At 40.9% G+C, this 25,901-nt stretch overlaps 1 protein-coding gene across 3 annotated transcripts in view; it reads right to left on the bottom strand.

Moving 5' to 3' along the window:
- The window catches only part of SI (sucrase-isomaltase), a 109,092-nt gene that overhangs the window by 28,354 nt on the left and 54,837 nt on the right, over nt 1-25,901 (bottom strand). For all 3 annotated transcript variants that reach the window (XM_077929800.1, XM_077929798.1, XM_077929799.1), the window contains exons 28-44: nt 23,858-24,026; nt 22,785-22,881; nt 22,245-22,357; nt 21,988-22,113; nt 20,341-20,469; nt 19,961-20,071; nt 19,306-19,368; nt 17,683-17,817; nt 16,336-16,420; nt 15,412-15,550; nt 9,734-9,867; nt 8,615-8,649; nt 8,406-8,522; nt 4,563-4,711; nt 3,141-3,225; nt 2,998-3,054; nt 552-676 (exon numbers count right to left, since the gene is read on the bottom strand). In XM_077929800.1, the coding sequence (XP_077785926.1) occupies nt 552-676; nt 2,998-3,054; nt 3,141-3,225; nt 4,563-4,711; nt 8,406-8,522; nt 8,615-8,649; nt 9,734-9,867; nt 15,412-15,550; nt 16,336-16,420; nt 17,683-17,817; nt 19,306-19,368; nt 19,961-20,071; nt 20,341-20,469; nt 21,988-22,113; nt 22,245-22,357; nt 22,785-22,881; nt 23,858-24,026 (1,869 nt within the window). The remainder of the gene's footprint in view (nt 1-551; nt 677-2,997; nt 3,055-3,140; nt 3,226-4,562; nt 4,712-8,405; nt 8,523-8,614; nt 8,650-9,733; nt 9,868-15,411; nt 15,551-16,335; nt 16,421-17,682; nt 17,818-19,305; nt 19,369-19,960; nt 20,072-20,340; nt 20,470-21,987; nt 22,114-22,244; nt 22,358-22,784; nt 22,882-23,857; nt 24,027-25,901) is intronic.

Raw genomic sequence — 25,901 nt, 5'->3', positions numbered from 1 at the left:
CTCTCTCGACTCTGTCAGCCAGGTCTCATCTGCAGAGTTGGTCCCTCGTTCATTGAGTTCAATTTCTGAGTCTAACTCTTCCCCTGCACTTGGGGGGCCATGTTCCTGACACCAGGAGGTTGGCCCTTCCCTTCCCTTTTACAGGTCTTAGGCTGTCACTTCAAGGCCTTAGTCTCACCTCTGGGAACCAGCATGGCCACTATACTTGCATGTGTGGTCTGCCAGTAGCACTTAAGGCTATGGAAGGGACCCAAGAATCTCCCTTTAATCTGGGTGGGATGGAGTACTGGCTGCTTATCACTGGAGCCCCCACCCAATGCCACACCAAAGCTGTGCAGTAACCAATAAAAGTTGTGGTTATCTGACACCAACTTGATCATTTGCCAAGTTATTAGCCTCCACACAACACAGCCTTGATAAGCCCTATGGACGGAAACAGGCAATCAGTTGTAGCTCCTACTGAGTATTTATGTATTTTTTGATTTGATCTACCTATATAAATAATTTGTAAAAATAAATAAATAAATAAAATCCCACATATCTGATTGTACCTGGCATTGGTATTCAGATCAGGTAGTTGCCATGGGATAATGTAGCCACCTCTGAGATGAAGGTTGATGTGTTCAAGCTCAGCTTGTAAGACAGAATAATTTCCTCGGACTCCAATGTCCTTGCTCTGTTCATGAAAAGGGGGAACTTTCAGTCTTATTTTCAAACGCTAAAATCTGTGCACACACACAAACATCCAGCCAATCGTTAATTACAAATTACAAGAAGTAAACTGTCTCCTCCCCAAGACTCACTCCTTTGGAGGTGGCAGCACAGTTTAGTGTCCTTGACTACGTCCCCAATCTATTAAATCAATACATTTTACAAATCTGTGGGCCAACATTACATTTCGGGTAATTTAAAATGGCAGCCAGCCATTTTGGGAGCTTGGCTCCCATTCAGCAGCAGCATTGTTGGCTGCTGTGGTGACACATTTAGGGAGCCTAGTGGGGAATGGGTGCACAATTGGGCAGGCTGGTGAGGGGTCCTTGGCCCATGACCTATCTCTCTGCTGGTGCCAGGCCTGTTCCTTAGGACTGGGGGACCCACTGGAACAGAATGGGCTATGATACAGAGAGCTGAACAGGTGGGGAGGGGATATTGCACAAGGCAAAAGTGCTTTACCAGGCAAAGCTACCAGTGGATCTTGCTTGTCGATCCTGAAAGACCTACATTGGCTCCCAGGACATTTCAAAGCACAACTCAGAGTGTTGGTGCTGACCTTTAAAGCCCTAAACGGCCTCGGCCCAGTATACCTGAAGGAGCATCTTCACCCCCTTCGTTCAGCCCAGATACTGAGGTCCAGTGCCAAGGGCCTTCTGGTGGTTCCCTCACTGTGGGAACCCAAGTTACAGGGAACCAGGCAGAGGGCCTTCTTGGTAGTGGCGTCCAAACTGTGGAATGCCCTCCCATCAGATGTCAAGGAAATAAACAACTGTTTGACTTTTAGAAGACATCTGAAGGCAGCCCTGTTTTAGGAAGTATTTAATGTTTGATCTTTTATTGTGTTTTCAATATTCTGTTGGGAGCTGCCCAGAGTGGCTGGGGAAACCCAGCCAGATGGGTGGGGTATAAATAATAAATCATCATCATCATCGTTATTATACAGTTAGCAAAACATGTTGATCGTATAAGCTCCCTTCCAACTCTTATCATTCTACGTGGATGGTACTGGTTGCCCTTGAGTATTTTCAAAATGGTAGCTTCAGTTTTTCAAGGACAGTCAGGAATCCAGAATGGGCAAAGGATGTGTATGATCCGGGGTGGGGGGAGCCAATGTTTTGTGGGGATCTGTGCCACCCATGAGGCAGGGGGGAGAGGAATAGTCTAGGAAGTCAGAGACAGGAGGGGAGGAGGGGGAAGATTTGCAAGGAGGTGAAGAGGTGGAAGAAACCATACTAGAGAGAGTCAGGCCATTAGAATCCTGTCTGTCTCCTCTGCCACTGTGTCCAAGGAACAGGAGGGGTTCATAGCAACAGAAGCAGCTGGAGCTTCCACACAGGCAAAGTTGCCGGTTATTTGCCTGCGCTACGTCAGAAGAGGGCGTTTAAATGTGCTGATGGAGGGATGGTTGTGCTGCTGTTCCGACTGTCTAGACTGGAGCATAAGTTTGAAGGAGGAGATGCTTAACTAGCTATTTAGCTGGAGGGGTGCATGTAACTCTTCCACCTTTGGAGCTGATGTAACTGAGTGTTTTGTCGATTTGTAATTTGAGTGCTTCCAATCGCACATCCTCAAGGTGGGGCTGAGTGTGCTCAGGACACAGTTGCATGATGATGATGATGATGATGATGATGATGATGATTTATTATTTATACCCTGCCCATCTGGCTGGGTTTCCCCAGCCACTCTGGGTGGCTCCCAATCAAATGTTCAAAACAATACAGCATTAAATATTAAAAACTTCCCTAAACAGGGCTGCCTTCAGATAGGATAGGATAGCTGCTTATTTCCTTCACATCTGAAGGGAGGGCATTCCACAAGGCGGGCGCCACTACCGAGAAGGCCCTCTGTCTGTTCCCTGTAACCTCACTTCTCACAATGAGGGAACGGCCAGGAGGCCCTTGGCGCTGGATCTCAGTGTCCAGGCTGAACGATGGGGATGGAGACGCTCCTTCAGGTATACAGGACCGAGGCCATCCTGTATAGCTTCATTTGCAGAGTCTCCATGTGTCTACTGCAGCAGACAAACTAATATGGAACTTAGTTGCTCTCCTCTGCCAATGGCAGCCATTTAACTGCCAAGGATATAGTGAATCTGAAATTAAACCCAGGATAGGCTACCATACAACATGAATATTGGCTATGTAACATGTGCATTAAAGACATGACCCTCAGCAGTTGTGATTCCCTGGAATTTTGGAAAGCCCTTAACACAACATATTACATTTTTTTCTTAATTTAATGTGTTTTCACATTTGGAAGATGGTTCAAAGGAATTTCACTTACTGTGTAATAATCATACCAGCGGGCATCAGGAAAGTAAGCATTCACTGTTGTTTGATTCTGTAATTTAAATACGTACATTAATGTTGTAGAAAAAAATCTTTCTTATTCTTATTCTTAAACTTTGCCTTTACATATGTACTTACTTCATCCAGCACAGGGCTGATGAGCAATGCCGGTCCCCAGAGAAACTGTCTGTCTATGTCCCATGTTGTTCTATCATCTGTAAATCTGAAGGCAACACAATAAATTATTAAGTGTGATAATGCTACTGGAAAAACAGTCTCACAATATATTAAAAATGGATATAGATTTGGATCTGGAATATCTTTGCAGAGTGATCCAAATATTGAAGCATATTGAAGCAGTTTAATTTATATGTCTAATCAATAATGGGTGCAGATTGAGGGGGGTGACAAAAAGGGAGATAGTTTTAGCAGTGTCTTTAAAAAGAAAGAGGTAGAGGTAGAGGGACCCCTGACCATTAGGTCCAGTCGTGGCCGACTCTGGGGTTGCGGCGCTCATCTCGCTTTATTGGCCGAGGGAGCCGGCGTACAGCTTCCGGGTCATGTGGCCAGCATGACCAAGCCACTTCTGGCAAATCAGAGCAGCGCACGGAAACGCCGTTTACCTTCCTGCCAGAGCGGTACCTATTTATCTACTTGCACTTGACGTGCTTTCGAACTGCTAGGTTGGCAGGAGCTGGGACCGAGCAACGGGAGCACACCCCGCCACGGGGATTCGAACCGCCGACCTCTTGATCGGCAAGTCCTAGGCTCTGTGGTTTAACCCACAGCGCCACCCGCGTCCCTAAAAAAAGCCCCCCAAATCTCTACATAGATGCTCAATTTTTGGCAATAAATTGGGCTCAGAGCACACGTAATGTATTTATTTATTTATTATATTTATTAGTTGCTATTAGCCTAAACATGCTGCTAAACTGATGTACTCACACAAATACAAAGCACACTTAAGCTATCTTCAGGTGTTTGCCAAAATATACAAGATTTAAAACATATAAGTCCTGGCCCCAAGATCCCTGGACATATTTGTGCTGCTTGCTCAGTTCTTGACTTTACAGGCACCTCATCAAGGAATTATCTACATGAGTGAGGAAGTCTTCAAAAGCAGTTATGAGATCCTATCCTCAGTGACTTCATTTACATATTTCAATTTTTATTCTTCACCTTCTCCAAGGATCTGTGGGAAGCTATGGTACTCTTCCCCCAGACACGCTACCTTCATAACAATCCCTACCCACAAACTGGCTGTGGAGATGTTGGGAGAACCCCAAAATGGTGCACAACAGTGGGAGGAGAGGAGAGATCATTCTATCAGGCAAGCGATTCCCACATAACTATGTTGAACTCATCCCCCTAAGTCTTTAATAAACACAGAAAACTGAAATACCAGTCAGTGCCGTAGGCCATGCTACAACTCACGCTACAAGTCTGCACATACATTTTAGTCTTTTAAAAAAGAACAAACCTTTTAGCATTGATGACCAGGACTGTTTTGTCTAACAAGCTTACATTTCAAATGAACTTGATAGAACATTTAATACTTACTCGTGGAGTAAAGGGCGCACAACTGTGCTTCCGTGATCATGAGCCTCATATAACAGTGTGTAGAGATAGGGGAGCAAAGTGTATCTAGTATTGAGCACATTCCTGGATAGGTCTTCGAAAGCCCGATCGAAGGATACAGGATCTTGCCTCTAAAAACACAAAGCAGCCTAGTCATTAGACCTACTGAAGCTTTCTCCAGTATTTACACATGGCACACCTAGAACCACATATATTGTGCATATATTAGGGAGACATTTTAAGTCATATAACTGTTGTCTTTCAGCTATCTGAGTTCTTTTAACTCTATTTTAGGACAACATAAGCTGGGCATGCTCTCAGCTTTATTTGGCCCCCACAACTATGATATCCAACGATTGCCCAAGAGGGCTGATTTACTCAATATATGTCTATAATTTGATTATACTTCAATTGATTATTTGTAGCTGAATCAGTGGCTTGGCCTCACTGAAAAACACTGTACTTCATGTAAGCATTATTTCAACAGTGTTAGATCTGTGATGGATCATTCGCATAGGCAAGTCATGAAGAGAAAGCTTTCAGCATGTATGACAACCAGTGTGGTACAGTGGTTAGCATGTTGGACAAAGAGAGACAATGCTTCAAATTCCAACATAGCCATGAAGTTCACTCAGTGACCTTGGGCCAGTCACCACATCTCAATCTAAACTACTTCACGGGGTTGGTGTCAGGATATAATGGGAAGAACCAGGGATATGATGGGAAGAACAATGGAGAAGAAGTTCATGGTGAGCTCCAGTACCTATTTTTCTAGAGAAATAGCACCGGGGAGAACCCAATATTCCACCTTGAGCTCTGTGGGGAAAAGGTGGGTATAAATGTAATAGTATTAAAATAAATTAATATGAAAATCAGAACAAGAATGCAAATGTGTTTTTCTTGTTAAATCGCGTTGAGAGTTTTGATAGGAGGTGATACAGAAATGGAATTAAATATGTTAATAAATAAGTGAACCAGACCCTTCTGAAACAACAGGGAAAACCTGCTCTCTGTCTTACAAAACCCTCATGGTCTGCTCCTTTGGGCCAGTTCTACTTTTTATTTGCCCCAGCTTCAACATTTATATCAGCCATGTTAAAGCTTTTTAAAGTAGTGCTGGGCCAGATACTCTGCACACTAATTCACAGAGTGGTTCATTCCCTACAACACAGTTGTGGATGGGAGAGAACCCAAACACCCCTCTTAAATGCCTTGGGAATTTCTGTCCCAAATTAGAAAATGTAGCAGCTACACTGCTGAGAGTCCCTCTGCCATAGACTGAGGCAGCAACAAAGATTTCTGGGGTGGGGTGGGGAATCTCTCTGCCACTTCATCTTGAATTTCCCCTCTCAAATTCCTACTATTCACCAATTTTGCCTCCCATCCCAAAGAGATAAAAATATCTGGGCAGAATTCTTGGGGCCAACATTATTTTAAGCAACAAATGATGGAACTTGGTCCAAAGTGATATTCTGCAGAATGGAAAAGGAGATAAGGAGGAATGAGTTGTGCCCCCGATTCACATTAGCATCACTCACCTTTGAAAACATTTCACAAATTTCAAGTGTGTGAGACAGAAGGGAAGAAAAATTCCCAGTCCGGTCTACAGAACATGTGACACATTCTGCTAAATTCGCCTTCTTTCCTGCAGGGCACCACTCAGGACTTTTAAAGGGGGGAAAGGAGTGCTAATGAGTGATGTCAAGCGGCCCTTTCAATCTTTATTAAAGGAAAGGAACAATACCTTGGCAAATTGGGTTAGACTGGAGGCAACATGATAACCCTGAATCTACATTTTTAAAGGCTTTTTAAAAGACCTATTGAAAGGTGTGCTGCTGCAAGATAAAGCACTGCCTTTTTTAAAAAAGGAAGTGGCAATTCTTTAGAAATGTGCAATAAAAATAGATCTTGCTACTCCAGAATAGTCCTGTTTTTTTTTCCCTATTAAACTTATCCCCACTTTTTAACCCATTTTCTACAATACCCATTTTCTAAGCGTGATCTGTTTTTCTGTGCTTTCAGGTACCGTGCTTCCTTTAAAAGAAGGGACGCGGGTGGCGCTGTGGGTTAAACCACTGAGCGCTGTGGGTTAAACCACTTGCCAATTGGAAGGTCGGCAGTTTGAATCCCCGCGACGAGGTGCGCTCCCATTGCTCGGTCCCTGCTCCTGCCAACCTGGCAGTTCGAAAGCACCTCAAAGTGCAAGTAGATAAATAGGTACTGCTCCGGTGGGAAGGTAAATGGCATTTCTGTGCACTGCGCTGGTTTCGCCAGAGTCTGCTTAGTCATGCAGGCCACATGACCCGAAAAAACTGTCTGCGGACAACTGCCGGCTCCCTCAACCAGTAAAGCGAGATGAGCGCCGCAATCCCAGAGTCGTTTGTGACTGGACTTAACTGTCAGGGGTGACTTAACTGTTTAACATGGTGGTTGCTAAGATGCCAAAGCACAGTAACCTTTGTGTGGAGTGCCCCAGGCGGCGGAAGTGCTTGAGGCAGTGCTCTACCTGCCCCACCACTGCTGAGAGGGAGGCGTTGCATTCTGCAGCATTGCCACTCACCTTCCCTGCCCCTGGGCAGAGAAGCTGAGCAAGCAGCAACACTCTTTGAGCAGCGCTCCAGCTCCTGCCATGTTCAGTGAGAAATTGGGCACAGCAGCAGCAGAAGTAGCGTGTGGCAGGAGACATGGGGTGCCCTAAGGTGGGCCAGGATGTGGCAATTCCCATTTCGCCTCAGGCGGAGAAACGGGATGGGCAGCCTGTGTGGTATGCAAAAGGGGATAGCAATATTTCTTTGTTTTTTAACATTTCCCATGCTTTGTTGTCCGTAATTACATCTGTACAACAGAACCGTATCTTCACTGTTATCTCTAAACCAAATTCATTTTAAAAAACCAATCAAAAGACTACAAATCTTCTAACAATAATTTTTTCAACATAAACTTTGACTTTCCATCCTTTCCATATTCTTTTTATTTTAATAAACCTATTGCATAAACTTATTAACATATTCAATAATAAAGAATTAATACTCATATTTTTTTTCCTTTCTTTTAACATGGATTATTTACAGAGATCACTCAAAGGCTGCAACCGATTATTCTTTAAATATCTCTTAAGAAATTCCCAATTTGAAATGCTCCTGCTTAGATTTATCTTTAATCTGTTCCGAGAGATTATCTAGCTCAGCATATTCTACCAGTTTCAATAACCATTCTGATCTAGTGGGGATAGCAATCTAGTGTCTGAGAAGAGACAACATGTGGACTGGACAGAGAATGCTTTGGCAGCAAAGATCTGCTCAGAGGTGGTGACCAGGTATTGTGGAATGCACTCCTTATTGACATATGAGATGCCCCATCTATATTGATATTCTGCGGGCTTTTTAAGGCACACCTCTTTACAATGGCATTCCCTTCTTCTCTGAACTGGAGACTCCCATTTTCATTGCTGTCTTGTTTCAATTAGATTGTTTTGTTTTAAATCACGGTAGATTATATTTTAATGTATTAGTAGGGTTGTTTTAGTGTACATTTTAATTATTGCACGTTCTATTATTAATTATCTGTGTTTTAAAAATGTTGTCTAATTGGTGTTTTGCAAACTGCTTAGAGGCCATCTTGGCATTAAGTAGTATATTAATTTAAATATAATAAAAATAATAATAATTGAAGACGATGCGGCAAGGGAATGCTCAGGAGGAGGAGACTGCAGCAATGAGGTAAGGATTTGACCATAGCGGTTTTAGATGAGGGCACAATGGAAAAGTAGCAGATTTTCACAATGTAACTAAAACAAGTAATTAAACAATGCATAGCAAAGCTTACCACATAGCCTATGCCGTTGTGATTCCTGGCAAATGGATAAAAGGCTCCCAGCTGCATCCAACGGGCACACATTTGGTAGTTTGTATGATCATTGAAACCACAGATATCTGCTCCAGTCTGAACATATTAAAATAACTGAGTATTAATGCCACATATTATTTCAAATCTAGGATAATAGGTTAAATTGTGGGGTTATGACTCAGACTTACGTAGGATATTCCGAAAAGGCTGAACTCCATCATACCTGTAAGAGAAATAGTCTAAGTTTCTCAAATGCATCTCCCTTCACTGTAAAAGTCACTTATCTAACATTTTGTTTGGGTCTTATTCAGTCACATACATACAAGCCGTTAAGCTGAATGTTAGTTAACTGGCCGGCCAAAATGGAAGCATGGGACAGAGCATGTGTCAAAAGGGCTTTAGTTTGACTCTAGGAATCCTTCTCGTTTGCCTGTAACTGAGATCACTTAAAGTGACAGGCACAAAATACAGGGCTAGGGATGAAGATATAATCCAGTTGCATTTATACATGGAATTTGGCAGTACTAACCCAAACAAGCTCGGCATGCATTGGACCTCCATGCTGCATTACATTTCTGCCACATAATTGTATCCCTGATATTGCTGCATGCGTATTTTGATACAGTTATGTGCAATTTTTTATGTGCTGGAAGCCTGGAATGTGTGTGTGCATATCATGTACAAAACTTCTTTGCATTTTTAGCAGAATGGGGGGGGGGAGGGAGCTTGCGTGTCAGTGAGAATAATAAGTGAGATGCAAGTTAGACACAAATCAGTGGAGGTAAGTATTGCATCAAGATTTTCAGATGATTCTGTCAGTAGACAAGGCCTTTTCAGTGGTGACCACTAGCCTTTGGAACTCTCACCCAAGGACATGAAATCAGTCACATTAGTACCAGCTTCTCAAAAAAAGCCTTGAGAACCCACTTAGGATTTGTACATACTTTGTAAATACTGCTGAATACAGTCATCACCTTATTAGGAGTGCAACATAAATCTTCCATTGTTGTCAGTAAAAATACTTATTGTGCAGGAACAACAATGCCTAAGTACAACATTAATGTTGTCTTTTCTTTCTGAACACTCTGTCACTCTGCCTGTTTGTGGAGAGGGAGGGACAGACACCTTTTCTATGGCCATTAGTTTTTATTTATGCAATCTTGTTGCAAAATGGGATACCAATTCTCATCAGGCAACAACTTTGTAATATCACTATTAAGAAAATCTTGCTCATTAAAAACAAGTAAAACTTCCAGAAAACATACTACCCATCATTAAACGTATCAACAATGTATAATTTGACTCACCAATTATAGATTTCAAAAGCTGATCCCACCGCGAGAAGTTATCACCAAGCCAATGGCCTGCCCATTTGCCACTCGACGGATATGTTGAACGAGGAATGATAATGCCACGTTCTCCAGTGGCACTTTGTAAAGCACTAGGATTGGAAATTAAAACAGAAACCAAATGAGTCAGAAATAAAATTCAGTGAATATTTAGGGCTGGAAGGTGTTTAAATGATACTTGCAATATCATACTGAAAAATCAGAACTTCTATTAGAATAAACAAGTTCCGTTATAAATACAGTGATACCTCTGGTTAAGTACTTAATTCATTCCGGAGTTCCGTTCTTAACCTGAAACTGCTCTTAACATGAAGCACCACTTTAGCTAATGGAGCCTCTTGCTGACGCCGCGCTGCCGGAGCACAATTTCTGTTCTCACCCTGAAGCAAAGTTCTTAACCCAAGGTACTATTTCTGGGTTAGCGGAGTCTGTAACCTGAAGCGTCTATAACCTGAAGCGTATGTAACCCGAGGTACCACTGTACTGAAATACTAAATAAGATGGATAACAATGTGTGACAGAAAAAGAAGTAGAAAATTGGTTTAAAAGTGTGTGAAAGAAAGTAATAGAAGTGGAAAGAAATTGCAATTGAGTAGATTGGAAGACAAGGGAGGGTGAGGGGGGGAAAGGAAGTATCTGTGGGACTGAGTGTAAGTATGTATGAATATTTTTAAGGATTGTATGAAATGTCTGTTTGTATATTCGTAATATGTATGTATTAATGTTGAATTATTTTAATAATAAAATATTTGAAAAAATAAAAAAAAGAAATGAAAGAAATAAAACCCAGTCAATATTTAGAACCAATATATATAGAATTAACAGGTATGTAAATATTTTTTTAGAAGCATCTATTCAGATTCTACTACATGGAGGCTAGGTTGGAACATTTACTCCAAAGCAGTGCAATTGTAAGGAAGCAATCCTATAGGAAAATCTGCCAGGATAAGTAGATTGCCATCTGTGTCAGGATGTGACAGCTTAACTCCCACATCCTTGATTCATCCGGAGATATACCAGCATATTCCGGCTCAGCCAGGATCTACACAGTTGACTCAAGCCAAGTTGGTCTTAAATTGCCATAAAATGTGAAAAGGGGGCATAGCGGAAGCATGGTGTGGCAAGAACAGAGGGGGTGGTACTTAGGCTGTATCCTAAGCCCACTCAGCTCGATCATATGACCTGGCAACTCAGCATAAATTAAACCAGCAAAAAAAGGGTGGTATAACCAAAACACTATTTAAAATACTTGTTCTGCCTCTGCTGGGCTTAAATCTTCACATATAAAGTTAATATTTTCCACTGGCCTTTGCACTTACCAAATGTTTCATTGGATTCTTATCTCATTATACACGACAAAGCCATTTTTCACCTTCTCACCCCTTGCTTTTTCCTGTAAGACCTATTGCCGCCGTTAAGAGTCGTCAACAAGCTCATCACAGCCATCTGCCAATCACCCATTCCCACCACCCTTCTGAGTAATACCCCTCCCCACCTTCTCACTATATAGAAGGATCTGGCAACTTCTGTTTCAGTGTATCTGAAGAAGTGTGCATGCACACGAAAGCTCATACCAAGAACTAACTTAGTTGGTCTTTAAGGTGCTACTGGAAGGAATATTTTTTTGTTTTGACTATGGCAGACCAACACGGCTACCTATCTGTAACTCAAATGTTTCAATGCAGTTCTTGGTTCAAAAGACATGACCAAATTTAATATGAAATGCAAGCATATTTAGAATATATTATTTTGAGAGAAAATGTGCTGTGATAGATTTCTTAAAGCTATATTTAAATTGGGATTCTTTTTCGGCTTTGTTTGTTTGTTTAAAAAGCGCTGTTGATTGTGGAGATGGGGCAGAGTAAACTTATGAGTTCTCACATGCAAAAGCGACAAGGACTGGATATAGACAAAGTCACACATCCCTTCGTAAAATATGGACTTTTAATTCTTTATTTAATATTTTATTTCTAGTTGGATATGTTCTTCTCTCTTAAAAAATACATATTTTGATTCATATGTTCTGTCAGAATAACACCGAACTGTGAATTTTCAATCATAATATGTACTGTGATATGTTGAAGTTGCAAACAAAGTGCAGTCACATTAGGAGAAGTGTGAGCATAAGAACAGCCATATTGGATCACACCAAAGGACCATTTAGGCTAGTATTATGTTCTCACAGTGACCAACCAGTTGCCTATGGAGGCTTGCAAGCAGAACACGAGTGCAACAGCAGCACTCTGCCCAATTGTATCTCCTGGGAACTGGTGTTCAGAGTGTAACAGGCCTATGATGCCCCAGTGAGTTTTGTGGCTGAGTGGGCATCTGAACCTGAGTTTTCACAATCTTCGTCTGACCTTCTGCTGCATGGACTGGCAAGGATGGTTTCCAAAGATATTTGGTCAGTTGCGGGGAGGGGAGCTTTCAAGATTTTAGTCTGAGAGGCTTAGGAATTGGAAAGCTTCTTGGCTTCCACTGGCTGTATTCTAAGGGCTAACTCAGAGGACGACACAGTTCCTTACGCAGCAGTTTTGAAAGTCTTTGTACACCGCCCTTGATTTGCTAATAGTGTGGAGCAGCTGGAGGAAAAACAGATGGATGTTTGTCTGTTCACACTGAAAAAGGGAGCGGCAATTTGATAATAACAAAAGTGACCAGGCAGTCTTGGCTCAGCCACATTTAGTGGATAGGTAAAGGGACCCCTGACCATTAGGTCCAGTCGTGATCGACTCTGGGGTTGCGTGCTCATCTCACTTTATTGGCCAAGGGAGCCGGCGGGCAGCTTCCAGGTCATGTGGCCAGCATGACTAAGCCGCTTCTGGCGAACCAGAGCAGCGCACAGAAACACCGTTTACCTTCCCCCCGGCGCAGTACCTATTTATCTACTTGCACTTTGACGTGCTTTCAAACTGTTAGGTTGGCAGGATCAGGGACCGAACAATGGGAGCTCATCCTGTCGCGGGGATTTGAACCGCCAACCCTCTGATCGGCAAGCCCTAGGCTCTGTGGTTTAACCCACAGCGCCACCCACGTCCCTCATTTAGTGGAGAGCTATCCCTTCATAAGTTTGTATATTTTGAATGAAACCGGTAAATAGTTTCAAAGCAATACTTGGCTTAGCAGTGTCTTCTCTACAGAAGAAAGCAATTTTTAATGCATTATTTACAATTTTAAAGATACCATAATCCAGAGTGCTGAATTATTGCCTGCTGATAATGTTCAAATCATACTTTAGTCTACCTGATACTAGAGAATGTGAATCCACTCACCCATGTCCATTCAGCAGTTTTGCAAGTGTCATGAGTGACAGCAAAATGCCAAGATCCTGCCACATATAACGTGTACTCAGGGTTTTGTTGTTGTTTTTTTTAAGGTGGTCTCCTGGCCTCTACTTCCCCCACCCCACTTTCTCCATATTAATATCAAACTTATCAGGGACTCCAAGGTCATTACAGTCCATGGAGTGTTTAAGGGGAGGGGATGTTGTTCTTTGCTTGCTCATTGAATTGGAAAGGAAACAACCTAGAAATATTACCATTAGATTGGAGATTATCTAAAAGAGAATATAACTCAATAAGGAATTAGCATGTAATAAAGTTGCCTCGGAGCTGAAGAAATAAATTGTTGAAGAGCAAGTCTTGCCCATTTTCTTTACATAATATGCACCCTCTTGCCCCTCTTTAACATTTACTTTTTAAAAAGTGAATTGTTAAGGTTATTAATTTAAGAATGGGTATACAGAACACTTAATTTAAAATAATCATTCAGTGTAGCCTACGTGGAATCCTAGCCAAACAAATACAAGCTTTTTAATTAAAGTAGTCCATCACATATGAGGCTTGGAGCAAGGGGTTATTTTCAACTTTAATTTCTTATGCTAGTCTTAATGGCCTATCAAAAATGCTGAAAACTGCTTTGTGACATCAGTGAATGGCAGAGCAGTCTTTATTACAGTTGCCGGAACTTTCTGCATCTGCATCACATAGGACTGTCTCAAGATGGCCTTTGAATACCCCTCATAAGAGGAATCCCATTTATATGTTCCCTGTGTTGCATCTGAATGCACGGAAACAAGAGTGTTTGGCAGGATGTAATTAAACATCCATATTAAAAACACTAAGCTGGCCATTTGGTTTCACAAACCAGGTCAACAATTAAGTTTGCACAACATAATCTGGTTATTAGAATATGCGTACAAATAATTTGCTCCCAGCTAAGTGAGGAATCAGGTCTCTTAATATCATGCCCCAATGTACTTGCAGTCTTAGAAACAAGACAATGAAACTTGATGCTTAAAAGGCTATTCAGGCTGTTCCCATGGCACTCAGCATCTACAGATACATTGCGCATGCACTGCCATGGTGCTTGCTAACATGAACTGGAGATCTTGGACGACATCCACATCACTGGTGATGGAAAGTGGGAGGGGAGTGACAAATTACAGGCCTAGCATGTAAAAATGTTTTCCCCACCTCAACCCCACTGCCACTTCCCTGGATTTTCATCTGACTGTAGGTCAGTTGGAGTACACAGCATACCAATATGGCCAATATCGGACCCTTCTTCATAAACTTATTGTAACCTTTTTAACATAAACTTTCAAGGCAACCAGCCTTCAGAATCTACCACAGAATACTGTGCACCACAATACCAACGAATGGCATAATGTTTCCTAGATTGGTTAACTACACCCTGCCTGAAACTTTGGAAAATGGCTGCCTGTCAGTTTAGATGAATTGGGCCAGATAGACAATTGCTCTGACTAAGGCAGCTTCCTATGTTCCATCAAGAGATTATTGATATTGCAGAGTTCTCTGGCCACTGAAGGAATGCTAATCGTGTAATCCAATGCATGTCTACTCAGAAGTAACTCCCATTCAGCTCAGTGGGACTTACTTAGTGTTCTAGCGGTAAACCATAAGCCTGTGTTTCCCAAACTTGGGTCTCCAGCTGTTTTAGGACTACAACTCCCATCATCCCTAGCTAGCAGGACCAATGGTCAAGGATAATGAGAACTGTAGTCCCAAAATAATTGGAGACCCAAATTAGGGAAACACGGCCATAAACACTTACTTGCTAGTTGTGAGGGAGAGTCGTACCTCGGAAGTCAAACAGAATCCGTTCCGGAAGTTCGTTCGACTTCCAAAACGTTCGAAAACCAAATCGTGGCTTCTTGATTGGCTGCAGGAAGCTCCTGCAGCCAATCAGAAGCCACGGAAGCCCCATCGGATGTTTGGGTTCCAAAAGAACATTCGCAAACCAGAACAATCACTTCCGGGTTTGCAGCGTTCGGGAGCCAAAACGTCCGAGTTCCAGGGCGTTCGGGATCCAAGGTACAAGTGTATTGGTGAAACATATACCCTACAGTATATACTAGTTAAGAACTCAATTATTTTGATGGGTTTTTTTCTTCTTGTTCAAACAAGTACAAATAAAGGAAAGGACAAGATTTAAATATGTTGAGCACCTTTATGGTTGTTTTTTTTTTAAAAGATAAAATAAGCCGTGTATAACTTTGTAAATCATTTGTACAAATTGTTTCTAGTAAATGGAGAACTGAATTGTTTAAAAGGTAAGAGAAGCCCCAGGGAAACAATGTGCCCAAAAAGGAAAAACAACAACATGTAACTTACTCTAATGTAGGCTTCGTTTGTGACCAGCCATATAGATTGTGGACATCATAGTGTCGAACTGGGGTTCCATCCGCCAGAAATTGTTGGCTCTGCATGCACAAGGTTTTACTACTCAGCCCAACATCTCTTCCTAATAAGTCTAATGAAGAACAAAACATTGAAAGAGGTTAAACAAAATCTTACCCATCTTCTGCTTTCATGCTTAAAAATCAATTTATAAAGTGATGTTGGAATATCAAAATTAAAATTTCTGGTTTGGAGTAGACTCCAGAGGTATGATATTTGAATAGCGTAGACAAAATATTAATTTGACTCTTCTGAATTTGTGTTGTGCGTATATGTCTATGTATGTATGTATGTATGTATGTATGTGGGGGTGGTGAAGGTATGACTGTGGCCCCTTCATGATTACATGATTACTCCTCTTAAGGAAGCTGTGCCTGGAGGAAGAACTTTGAGGGGAGAGACTTCATCAGGCAAGGCCTTCTTCCACCTGCCTTGCTCCACCCTCCAGTCTCGGCTTCTCAGTTTGTATTGTATTATTTTATGTACTGTGGCTTGCCGTTTTATTGATTATAGTTTAGAAATTATTTATTGTAACTGTTGATTGGATTTCTGTTTAACTTCTTTTTGTTGATATTATTATTTTATACTATTATAATAATTGTTGAATGTTACTTTTTTGATGTAGGTTGCTTATTTTAAAGTTTTGTTTAATTATTACATTTTTGTAGTGCATTAGATTGTTATAAGATGTACATTTTTTGTTTCTTCACCTTGTAAACCACCTTGAGTATTTTAAAAAAGAAAGACAGTATACAAATTAAAAATGATGATGGTGATGATTTGTCCCAAACTCAGCACGCACCTAGTATATAACAACATTACAAGTGATCTAAAAGTAGGCATAGTAATTACACTTACTTGGTATATATACAGGAAAATTTAGTTCGGAGTTCCCACAGCCACCAACTGCACCATTGACAAAATTTGCTGGTTCATTCATATCCTTACATTGAAAACAAAACCAAACACATAAGCAATATGGACCATCCTTTGAGTTTCTGATAGCCTTTGATTACACTATGAAAATATATGAGGAGGCATCATGTCTCTCCATTCAAGGTGTCCAAGAATACTGAAGGCGTGCCAAGATGAAATGAAGAAATGAGCCCAAGTATATGCTGTGTATGTGTAGGGGGCGTATATGTAGAAGCTATAAAATGATTTATTAAAAAGATATTTCTACTGTACATTGCTTGGGAGCATCAGGTATCACAGGTCTATGTGAGTGTCTGGATTTAGGACAGTTTAAGGTTACTTTTTCTGTTGTTGTTGTTTAAAATGCTATTGTTTGGATTTGGAAAATGGGACCCTCTATAATTATAAGCCACACATCCTTTTCCTCTTGGAATGTTTTATTATTCACTCAGTAAATTTCATAGCTGCATCCTATATTCCTTTATCAACAGTTGTGACTATTCTTTTTGCTTTTAAATCTATTTATTCTTTCATTTTTTTCTGTACCTGCCTGTTGTTATTAGAACTCCCGCAATTATTTATTTATTTTTTTTTGGGGGGGGGGGTTGTATCCCATTCTTCATCCAAATAAATACAGGCTTCCTTCATCCACCTCCCAAACATTTCTTGTACTGTGTTGAGGAGCAAATTCAGTGTCAATATATTTCCCCATAACAAAAACCTTGGGCATATGGGCTCTGGTAAATGCTAATATACATTTATTTGCATCTTGCACTGAAATGATGGACAACATTCACATAACAAAGCAGATGAAAGCAGACAAATGCAGAAATAGGATAGTGATGATTTATGGGTAGACACACATGTTTGATATGGTCCAGACAGCCCTTTAGTAACAAGGACTCACCCCTTTGCCATGACCTTTGACCCTTGAAGTGTATATTTTTAGGATCCAACTTATTTCTATAATTGTAAATTGCTTTAAATTTTGCATTGTAATGTTGTGTTTAAACGTTTGCAACCCACCCTGGAACCTTAGGGTGAAAGGTGGTTAATAAATTAAATCATCATAATCATAATCTACCCATTAATGTAGACGTATTCTATTACTAGCACATTTCAAGATAATTTGGATAGTTTTCTCTGCATAAAAACATAACTGTTAGTGTAAAAAAACTAAAATGACATTAATCCACTGAAAATATGAGTTGCTTTTTTCCAGTATCTGTTTTCCACATCCATAGCTGTAGAAAACAACACAGACAATGCTAAAATAGGTGCAGGACTTACAATCCATATGCCATCAAATTTAATGCTATTTGCTGGATTGGTAGGGTTGGTGTGGAACTCCTGAATTTCTCTTTTCCACCACTGCACTGTAGAGTTGCGGAAGAAGTCTGGGAATGCAACGTAAGCTCTGTATAACTGGAATAATAGAGAATGTGAAGAAAACAATATATTACTTAAATAAAATTGCTTATTTGTAACAAATAGGTAAGAAGTGTGCATGATCCATCGCTGGAAAAGACTGACACCATGTGAATCACAGAACTTTCAAAAGCGGAGATGGGCTGTCAACTCTTGAGAGATCTGACTCCTCATGGTCTATGAATGAATTTTCAGAGTATTTTCAAGTTCTCTTAACAGTTTAGGCAGAACTAGTCCGCATTAGGGAAGTTTTTAATGACTGATGTTTTAATATATTTTTAATTTTTGTTGGAAGCCACCCAGAGTGGCTGGGGAAACCCAGCTAGATGGGTGGGGTATAAATAATAAATTATTATTATTATTATTATTATTATTATTATTATTATTATTATTATTATATCATGGGTCTGCATACTTCCTTAAGAACAGAATATCTTTTCAAAACTAGCAAGTGGGTTGCAGGCAGAAGGTGGTCCAACATCTGTGCTCTATCTTCTGCCTATCCCTGCTTTACATAATATGCCCACACACATCTCCATAGACAAAGTTTAAAGAGCCACTCAGGTTGAAATCCTATATACCAGGCATGTCCAACTCTGAGGAGACTACAGTCTACTCCCAGAATAATAAAACTGGCAGTGATCTACCCATTGTCATTGCCAAAAGTTTTCGAGCTTTTTTGGGGGAAGCATTGTCCAGAGTTGTTGAGCTTTGAGGGAGTATAACACAGGGAATATAAGCTTTCACAGCAGCGACGGCAATGTTTATGAGACATAGTGCCGGGGGCGGGATGCAGATCGATCGATCAGGAGCACACAGGCAAACAATTTTCTTAAGCCAGTGATCAACCTGAAGCAACCCCAGTATCTACCTGTAGAACACGGATGACCGGTTGGACATGTCTGCTATACACACTTAACTGGGAGCAATTCCTATTAAACTCAATGGGATTGACTTCTGAGTAGACAAGTACAGGATTGCATTATTGGAACTTTTGCATAGGAATTGTGCTTGCCCAAAATAATTTATGAATTCATTTCTCAAACATGTCTAACAATTGTTTGCATCACTCTCCACGGTGCCAAATACACTTTGCATTATGGCACAAATGGACTGCTTTTTTAGGGGAAGGGGGATCGAAACTACCTTGGGCTTACCAAATTCTTCCCCCGCTAGCCTTGCTGTCATTAGTTCATTATTATGTGGGGAGGAGGGTTACTGGTTTGTGGGTTTTTTGTATTTTTACTTTGTATTTTTATGTTGTGAACAGACCTGAGATCCATGGATGACGGGCAATATACAAATTTAATAATAATAATATATCTATGTATCTCTATCTATCTATTATCTATCTATCTATCTATCTATCATCTGTCTGTCTGTCTGTCTGTCTGTCTATCTGTCTATATATATATTATTAGCACTACTGCATTGTTTTCACAATTACTGGGGCTTTTTAAAGGAGAGACACAAGTGCACACTTACCTCTGTTTGCTCGTCCCAGGGTATTGATGTATTCACAACTACACCAGGGTAATCAGGCCATACCTATGATGGCAAAGTTATTTGAAAATGGTTAGCATAATGAAATAATGAAATGGCAGGGTTTGGGGAACTTTTCTTTACAAATGAACCACTGCAATTGACTCAGAAAGGTGGAGTGGAAATCCATCAAGTGATAACAATCGAGTAACCTTCTATTTAAAACAAAATCAAGGGTTACGTTATCCTACTCCAAAACTGAGATGGTGGAGAGATAAATAAAAAGATGCAACACTCCTCACTTTCATTACTCCTTTCTTAAAATGCCAACATATGGCTGTTTTGAGCATGGACCCTTCTTCATTGGAATTTGCTAATACCAGACCATAATTATACCGCTAGCAGCAATTATTATCTGAAATCAGATGACTTCTAATAGTCTTTTAAAGAAGAAATTCTAATTTATTTTTTTTACATAAACTAAGGAGTTTCTCAGCTGGTAGACTATGGTTGCCACAACCTGGCAACCATAGGGAAGACAAGCCACCTTTACTAAGATGACCAGAGGCCCAATTTAACCCCAAAAAAGAACATTTAAGGCATTTTAAGGCACTCGTACATGGAATTAATGCTAATGATAGTATGCAAAAAATATTACCTTCCCCCATACAATATCGCTGCTATTGGGCCATTTAATGAAGACATCATCCTCAACCCCTCTTGTGAATGGCGGATAAGGCTTGGTTTCGTTCCCAGAAATGGCTGGATCCTGAAATGAAGAACAGTGGCTTAAGAACTAAAGGCATAATAGTTATTAAAGGAGCAATCCTGTTCTCAAAATATGCCAGCTTTTAGGATATCTTGGTGCGCAAGAGCCACTCGAACGGAAGGCTCTACCAGTGCAGCCATTCCACTAGGGAAAATGCAAAATAGGCGCAGCAAAAAACAGGTCAGAGTTCAGGGTGGCACAGTGGAGGAGCCCACGTATGCCAACATTAAAGTCATTAGATCAAACAGGAGCAGAACATATGTACTGACCAAAATGATGATAAATCGCATTCCATCCAGTTTCATTTTGTCAACCAGAGCCGGAAGCTTTGAAAATTCTGGACCGATAGTGAAGTCCAGCTGCCGTTCCATGTAATCAATATCTGCATATTGTACATCCTATGGAGAATAGGATTAAACAATCTTAATCTACAGTTTTAAATGACTAATTTATAGACAAAGGTGAGGAGGCTTTGTGTCACATAGGCCAAAGCAAGGTGGCTCTGCAACATCCAGTGAAATTTTCACCTCTCTTTCTTCCTTTTTGTTGTTTAAACAGCAGCTCCAATACTACACCAATACTACAAACTCTCTTCAGTTTTAATACAGTTTGCTAGGTGACATGTTCAAGTGTATTTTTATCTCTTTTTCAATTCCCTTTTAACTACTTTTAACTACTCCTTTTAACTTACTCCTTTTAACTTTTAACTACTTTTAACTTACTCCTTTTAACTACTCCGCTCATTTTTGAGATCTTTCCTGTTTTGAAATCAGTTGCGACCATCTTGTTCCCTCTGGGAAACTTTTCACTTAAATATATACAAGGTGTGACCGGAAAGTTTGGTGAATGGTCACAGAAATCGGGCAGCGAGAAATATTCAAACATACAATTGGCATCGGAAACCCAAGAAATGCTCACAATTGTGTATGGAGATACACAATTGTAACTCAAAAAACAGGGTATGAGAGGTCTAAGTGTTTCCGTGAAGGGTGGCAAACCATTGAAGATGACCTTCGGTCTGGCAGACTGTCGATGAGCAGAATGGTGGCAAATGTCGACAGAGTTCATGAGTTATTCATGTGGGATCTGTGTTTGTCCATCAAATGATGGCGGAAGAATTGCATATTCCGTGTGAAATCATTACTGAGGTTACTGAGCTGTCCCACCCTCTGTTTTCTCTTGATCTGGGCCCACCAGGTTTCTTTCTTTTTCTAAAACTGAAATCTACACTGAAAGGGCACAGATTTTCCAACATTTCATATGTCCAAGCTGCTGTGACAAGGGAACTGAAAGCAGTATGAAAAGAGGACTTCTCCAGAAGTTTCCAACAGTTCTACAAACATTGTCAATGGTGCATTGTATCAGAGAGGGGCCTGCTTTGAAGCCCTGTATGTTCGAATATTTCTCACTGTCAGATTTCTGTGACCATTCACTGAACTTTCCGGTCACACCTTGTAGAATTGGATAGCGTTGTGGCCATTGATTTCAAGTAGTTCTTTGACACTTAATCTCACACAAGGTCTTGCCTTGGCTCAGGAGTGAATCCAGGGTAGTCCTCCATTTTGTCAGCTTCATTGCTAACTATTCTAAGGCTCCTTAATTTTTTCATATATACAAATGTTGACTCTTTCTTAAATGTACATTTTCCCAATTCTTACGATTGTTCAAATAAATATTCTATGGACTATCACCACTGACAGTCACCTTGAAGAGAAAATTATCACTATGAGTCCCAATTTACATATCTGCTCATCATGCAGTTTGCTGGATAACTTTAACCTGGCCATTATCTCTCAGCTTAACCTAATTCATACGGTTGCTGAGGTGAAAACATGTAGGGGAAGGAACCTATTGCCCTAAGCAAAGGGCAGGATTAAAACAGAACGAATGAATGGTCAGGTCTACACACAACTTACATAGGGGATCTTAGCTGCTCTCATAGCATCATAAAGATCGGAGATTTCTGTGTCATTTTCATATCCATAGCGGCACAATTGGAATCCCAGACTCCAATACGGTGGCATGACTGGACGTCCAATGAGCTGGAAATAAGAAAATTAAATACATGATATTTGCGTTACCTTACTCTGGCAAAAAAAAAAAAAAGCAAAATGATAGTATTTTTAGTATAGGCTTTGTAAGATAGTTTCAGATGTATTACTGAACCACTTACTGCAGTGTATTCCTGAACCACTTGTTCTGGAGTTGGTCCCAAAACTACATAGAAGTCCAAGATCCCTCCAATAGTACGGTAAGTTAAAGCAGGAGTTGGTTGGAGCTTTACCTCTGGAAATTCATAAACAGGAAATGAAACTATCAAAATGACCAGTAATACTGTTTCCTCACCAAGTCACAGGAGACTGAAATATGCATGCTGCACCAACCTTTGCTCTGTTGGTGCCCTTGCTTTCTGAAACTGAAAGGTTGAGCTCTATATAACCAAGATCAAGGAGTTCAGTGCAGCACAGGCACAGTGGAAGGTATTTCAGATCGGCTCTGCCACTGTCTCCACCAGCCCTGCTGCCAATATGTAAACCGGCAGGGCACTTGCCAAATAAGAAGCACCAACTCAAGATCTCATTCCAGCATGGGGAAAAGGGACTGTAAAAGTCAGGTTGGGGACTGGCATGGCTCACAGGCCATACACCTGTCAACCTGAGACAAACTGTGATTCAGAAATGCAACGTTTTCAGAAAAATGAAGGGCGACTTACCCATTCCATTGCTGTTCAGCAAGAGAACTCCGTGAGCATTTCCATCATTTTCTAGGCCCATGTAAAAGGGATGAACTCCATAAGTATTAAGCTTGTACTGTAATCGTGGAGGGAAAATAACATGCTGTGAGCAAACGCCTTGGCCAATTGATTTTCTCCCCAGCACGCTTCTACACATGTCAGCAAGGGTTACACATTTCAAGATCACAACAAGGTAAATATTAATTTCCCAATTTTTCCTCATATTCTGCCTTCAGATTGCCATGAGCTGAGATCATTCAAGCTGAAAACTATCATAAAAATACATATAAAATGAAAGGTTCTTAAAACGTTTAATTTTTAGGGGCAAGGGGAGAGGGGATAAAGTGTGGGTATACATCTGTGTGCGCAATGTATACTAAGATTGAGCTGTAGTGCTCTCTAACATTCATACAGCTCAAGTATGCACACATCCAATGTTCTGTGGGGGCTCACAGTGCATTCTAAGCACCTGGGGCTGATATAAACTTCTGTTGATGCTAGATTTCTTGTATATTACTACCAGAGCCATGTGCCTCTCCAGATTAACCACTGGCAGCAGAAATTGTGAGGGGTGGGACTCACCATTAGTAGTAGCTGTAACATCCACATGGCAGGTATATAGAAATAATAATAATAATAATAACAATCATAATAATTTCCCTTTGGTATTATTTTTATAGAAAATGTTGCCTTTCTCTGGGAGTACACCAGCACAGTGACTGGGTCCAAATTGGACCGATGTCAGGCAGCACCAGCTTAAAGAGTGGCTTGGGATTTAGCCAATCCCAGGGCATCACCTCAACACCACCTTCCTCTTCAGAGTGCCCTGGTTTGAGACTCTGTGCATGTTTGGCAACTGAGCTGGCAAAAGCAAGCGGAAGAATGCTTCCACTCCATTCACTGCCTTGCATCCCAGCCTGGTGTAAGGGGCTGGTGGACTGCAGCCTAATTATTTCAATGGGACGCAAGTCCAACTAATTCAGTCCAGATTCAACACATCCTGATCTTTTTAGCTGGACGTTGTAATGAAGATGGTAAAAGAATGAACTCACCCCGGGAGACTGGTCCCTTGCAAACATCCCCCAAGTATGCCAGTCCATCTCATGTCGGAAGTGAGCATGCTCTGTTTCACCAAACCCATACACGTACTGAGAAGGGAGGCGAGTTGAAATCTGAATGAACATGTCACTGAAGATGAAGCCAGGTACTTGAGAATCCCAACTGCAATCAAAATATTCAGCAGTTTTCATTAGAAAGAAGTAGAAAGCAGACTGGATTATATTTCATATATGAGGATGGCAAGGTTTCAGAACATTTGCAGGGTGAAGCGGGGGGAATGTCATTGCTGATCATCGGATATTGCGACACTCAATGTTACAGTGATGGGAAAACCTTTGAGATTATATCATAATGGGCATTTATTAGCTATGGTTGATCAGTTCATTCCACAAGGCCTCTATGACACACTATCAATGGTAAAGAGGAACAAGTCTATCCCGTTATGCATATATTTTTCCCTCAAGAAATGCTGCTAATTAATATTAGGTTCTAGATTTGCGTTGATACAACTTTCTCTGAGGGTTCCACTGTGCCTTCAGGATGATGCAGAGTTTGCCTTCAACCTTCCTCCTATGCCCTTGTCACCACACTTCTGTTTCTCATAATAAAACTATATCAGGTATTGTATAGTAGCTGACATGTATGGTAGGAGTGGGTGTTGAACTTCACACCTCTTCTGTTTTGGATAGTTGTGGTCTGAGAAGAACTTCAGTGAAGTCCTGGAGTATTCTGATGATGTGTCATTTCCCAATGATTCATGGTGAGCAATGTGTGAAATTTGAACCTTGGCAGGTCTAGCCAACATGTTGCCCTCTAGATGCTGTTGAACTCCACTTCCCATCAGCCCCTCCAAGCATGGTCAGTGGTAATATGACATCAACTTCTGGAGAACCCCATTTTAGCCATGTTCCTTTAGAACAAACCTCTTTTAGATGCTATGCTTAGGCACATTCTCCAGGGACCTAGGTTCTCAGAACATAATTAGCCTCAACCATGCTATTTCTGGTAAAGAAATAAGAAGAAGAGGTGCTGGTCATCATATCTTGCTAAATTTGCTGTGGGTGCCACCACAAAATGGCTACCATGGCTAGCAAAAATAGTTTCCCCCCTCCCAGAGCATATTGTATCCAGTCCTGCACCTCACCTTGTCTTCTATTCTAGTTGAGCCTTGCCACACTGCAGAGCAGGACATACTGAATGTCAAGAACCCAGGAAGATGTAGTGTTCCTAGGCCTAGTATTAAAATCATGGAGACTGCAGATACATCAATAGCCTTTAGGCCTGTGATATCATACTCACCTACCTACAATTGTAAATAGTGTCCCCAACAGAACAAAGCTTTAGGAAAGCTCATCACCTAGGTAGACCTGCCTAAAAACTGGCTGTGACAAAATATTTGAGTCCCATCAAATATTTTACCAGTACTTCTAATTTTAGCAATTCTCAAAACAGTGGGTTGAGATGGGGCTGGGGAGGGATATACATCAACATTCCCTCTTTTCAAATTTAAAATGATGAGCTGTTGTGGCAGAGGTGGGAGGAACAATCAGAAATCATTTAGAACCTGTGAGGGAAATATTTTAAGCACCAATGGTGCTGAAAAGGGTTATGATGATCTATAACATATCTGCGATGCTCCTGTCTGCTTAATGGTGTGCTTGTCTCTCTGTGCTATCTGATCATTTGAGATGACAGGTATGGAGAGGAAAAGCTAAACTAAGCTTAGTCTGTTTCCTGCTGATCCTAAAAGAAACAGAGTGAATACTGCAGTTCACAAAGTATTTACCCAAAGGCTTATAGGAGAACAGAACACTTCTAGGGGTTTTAACCATGAAACAGTAATATTTTCTCAGTTCACCCATTCTTTAAAAACTAGCATACGTACACTGAAATCTATTAGACTTTTCCAACTTTATCTAAACCCTCATCTCTATTCTCTACCAAACCCCATGGATCCCCATGACCAATCACCATTTTAAATCTCCCAACTTTCCCCCATATTCTGCCTTCAGCAGCCAGGGTGACAAGGGGCTTAAG

The sequence above is a fragment of the Podarcis muralis genome, chromosome 6 (genome assembly GCF_964188315.1).
Source record: "Podarcis muralis chromosome 6, rPodMur119.hap1.1, whole genome shotgun sequence".
In the NCBI taxonomy this organism is placed as follows: domain Eukaryota; kingdom Metazoa; phylum Chordata; class Lepidosauria; order Squamata; family Lacertidae; genus Podarcis; species Podarcis muralis.
The sequence above is the reverse complement of the archived record's forward strand: the minus strand, read 5'-3'. Positions and strand labels throughout refer to the sequence as shown.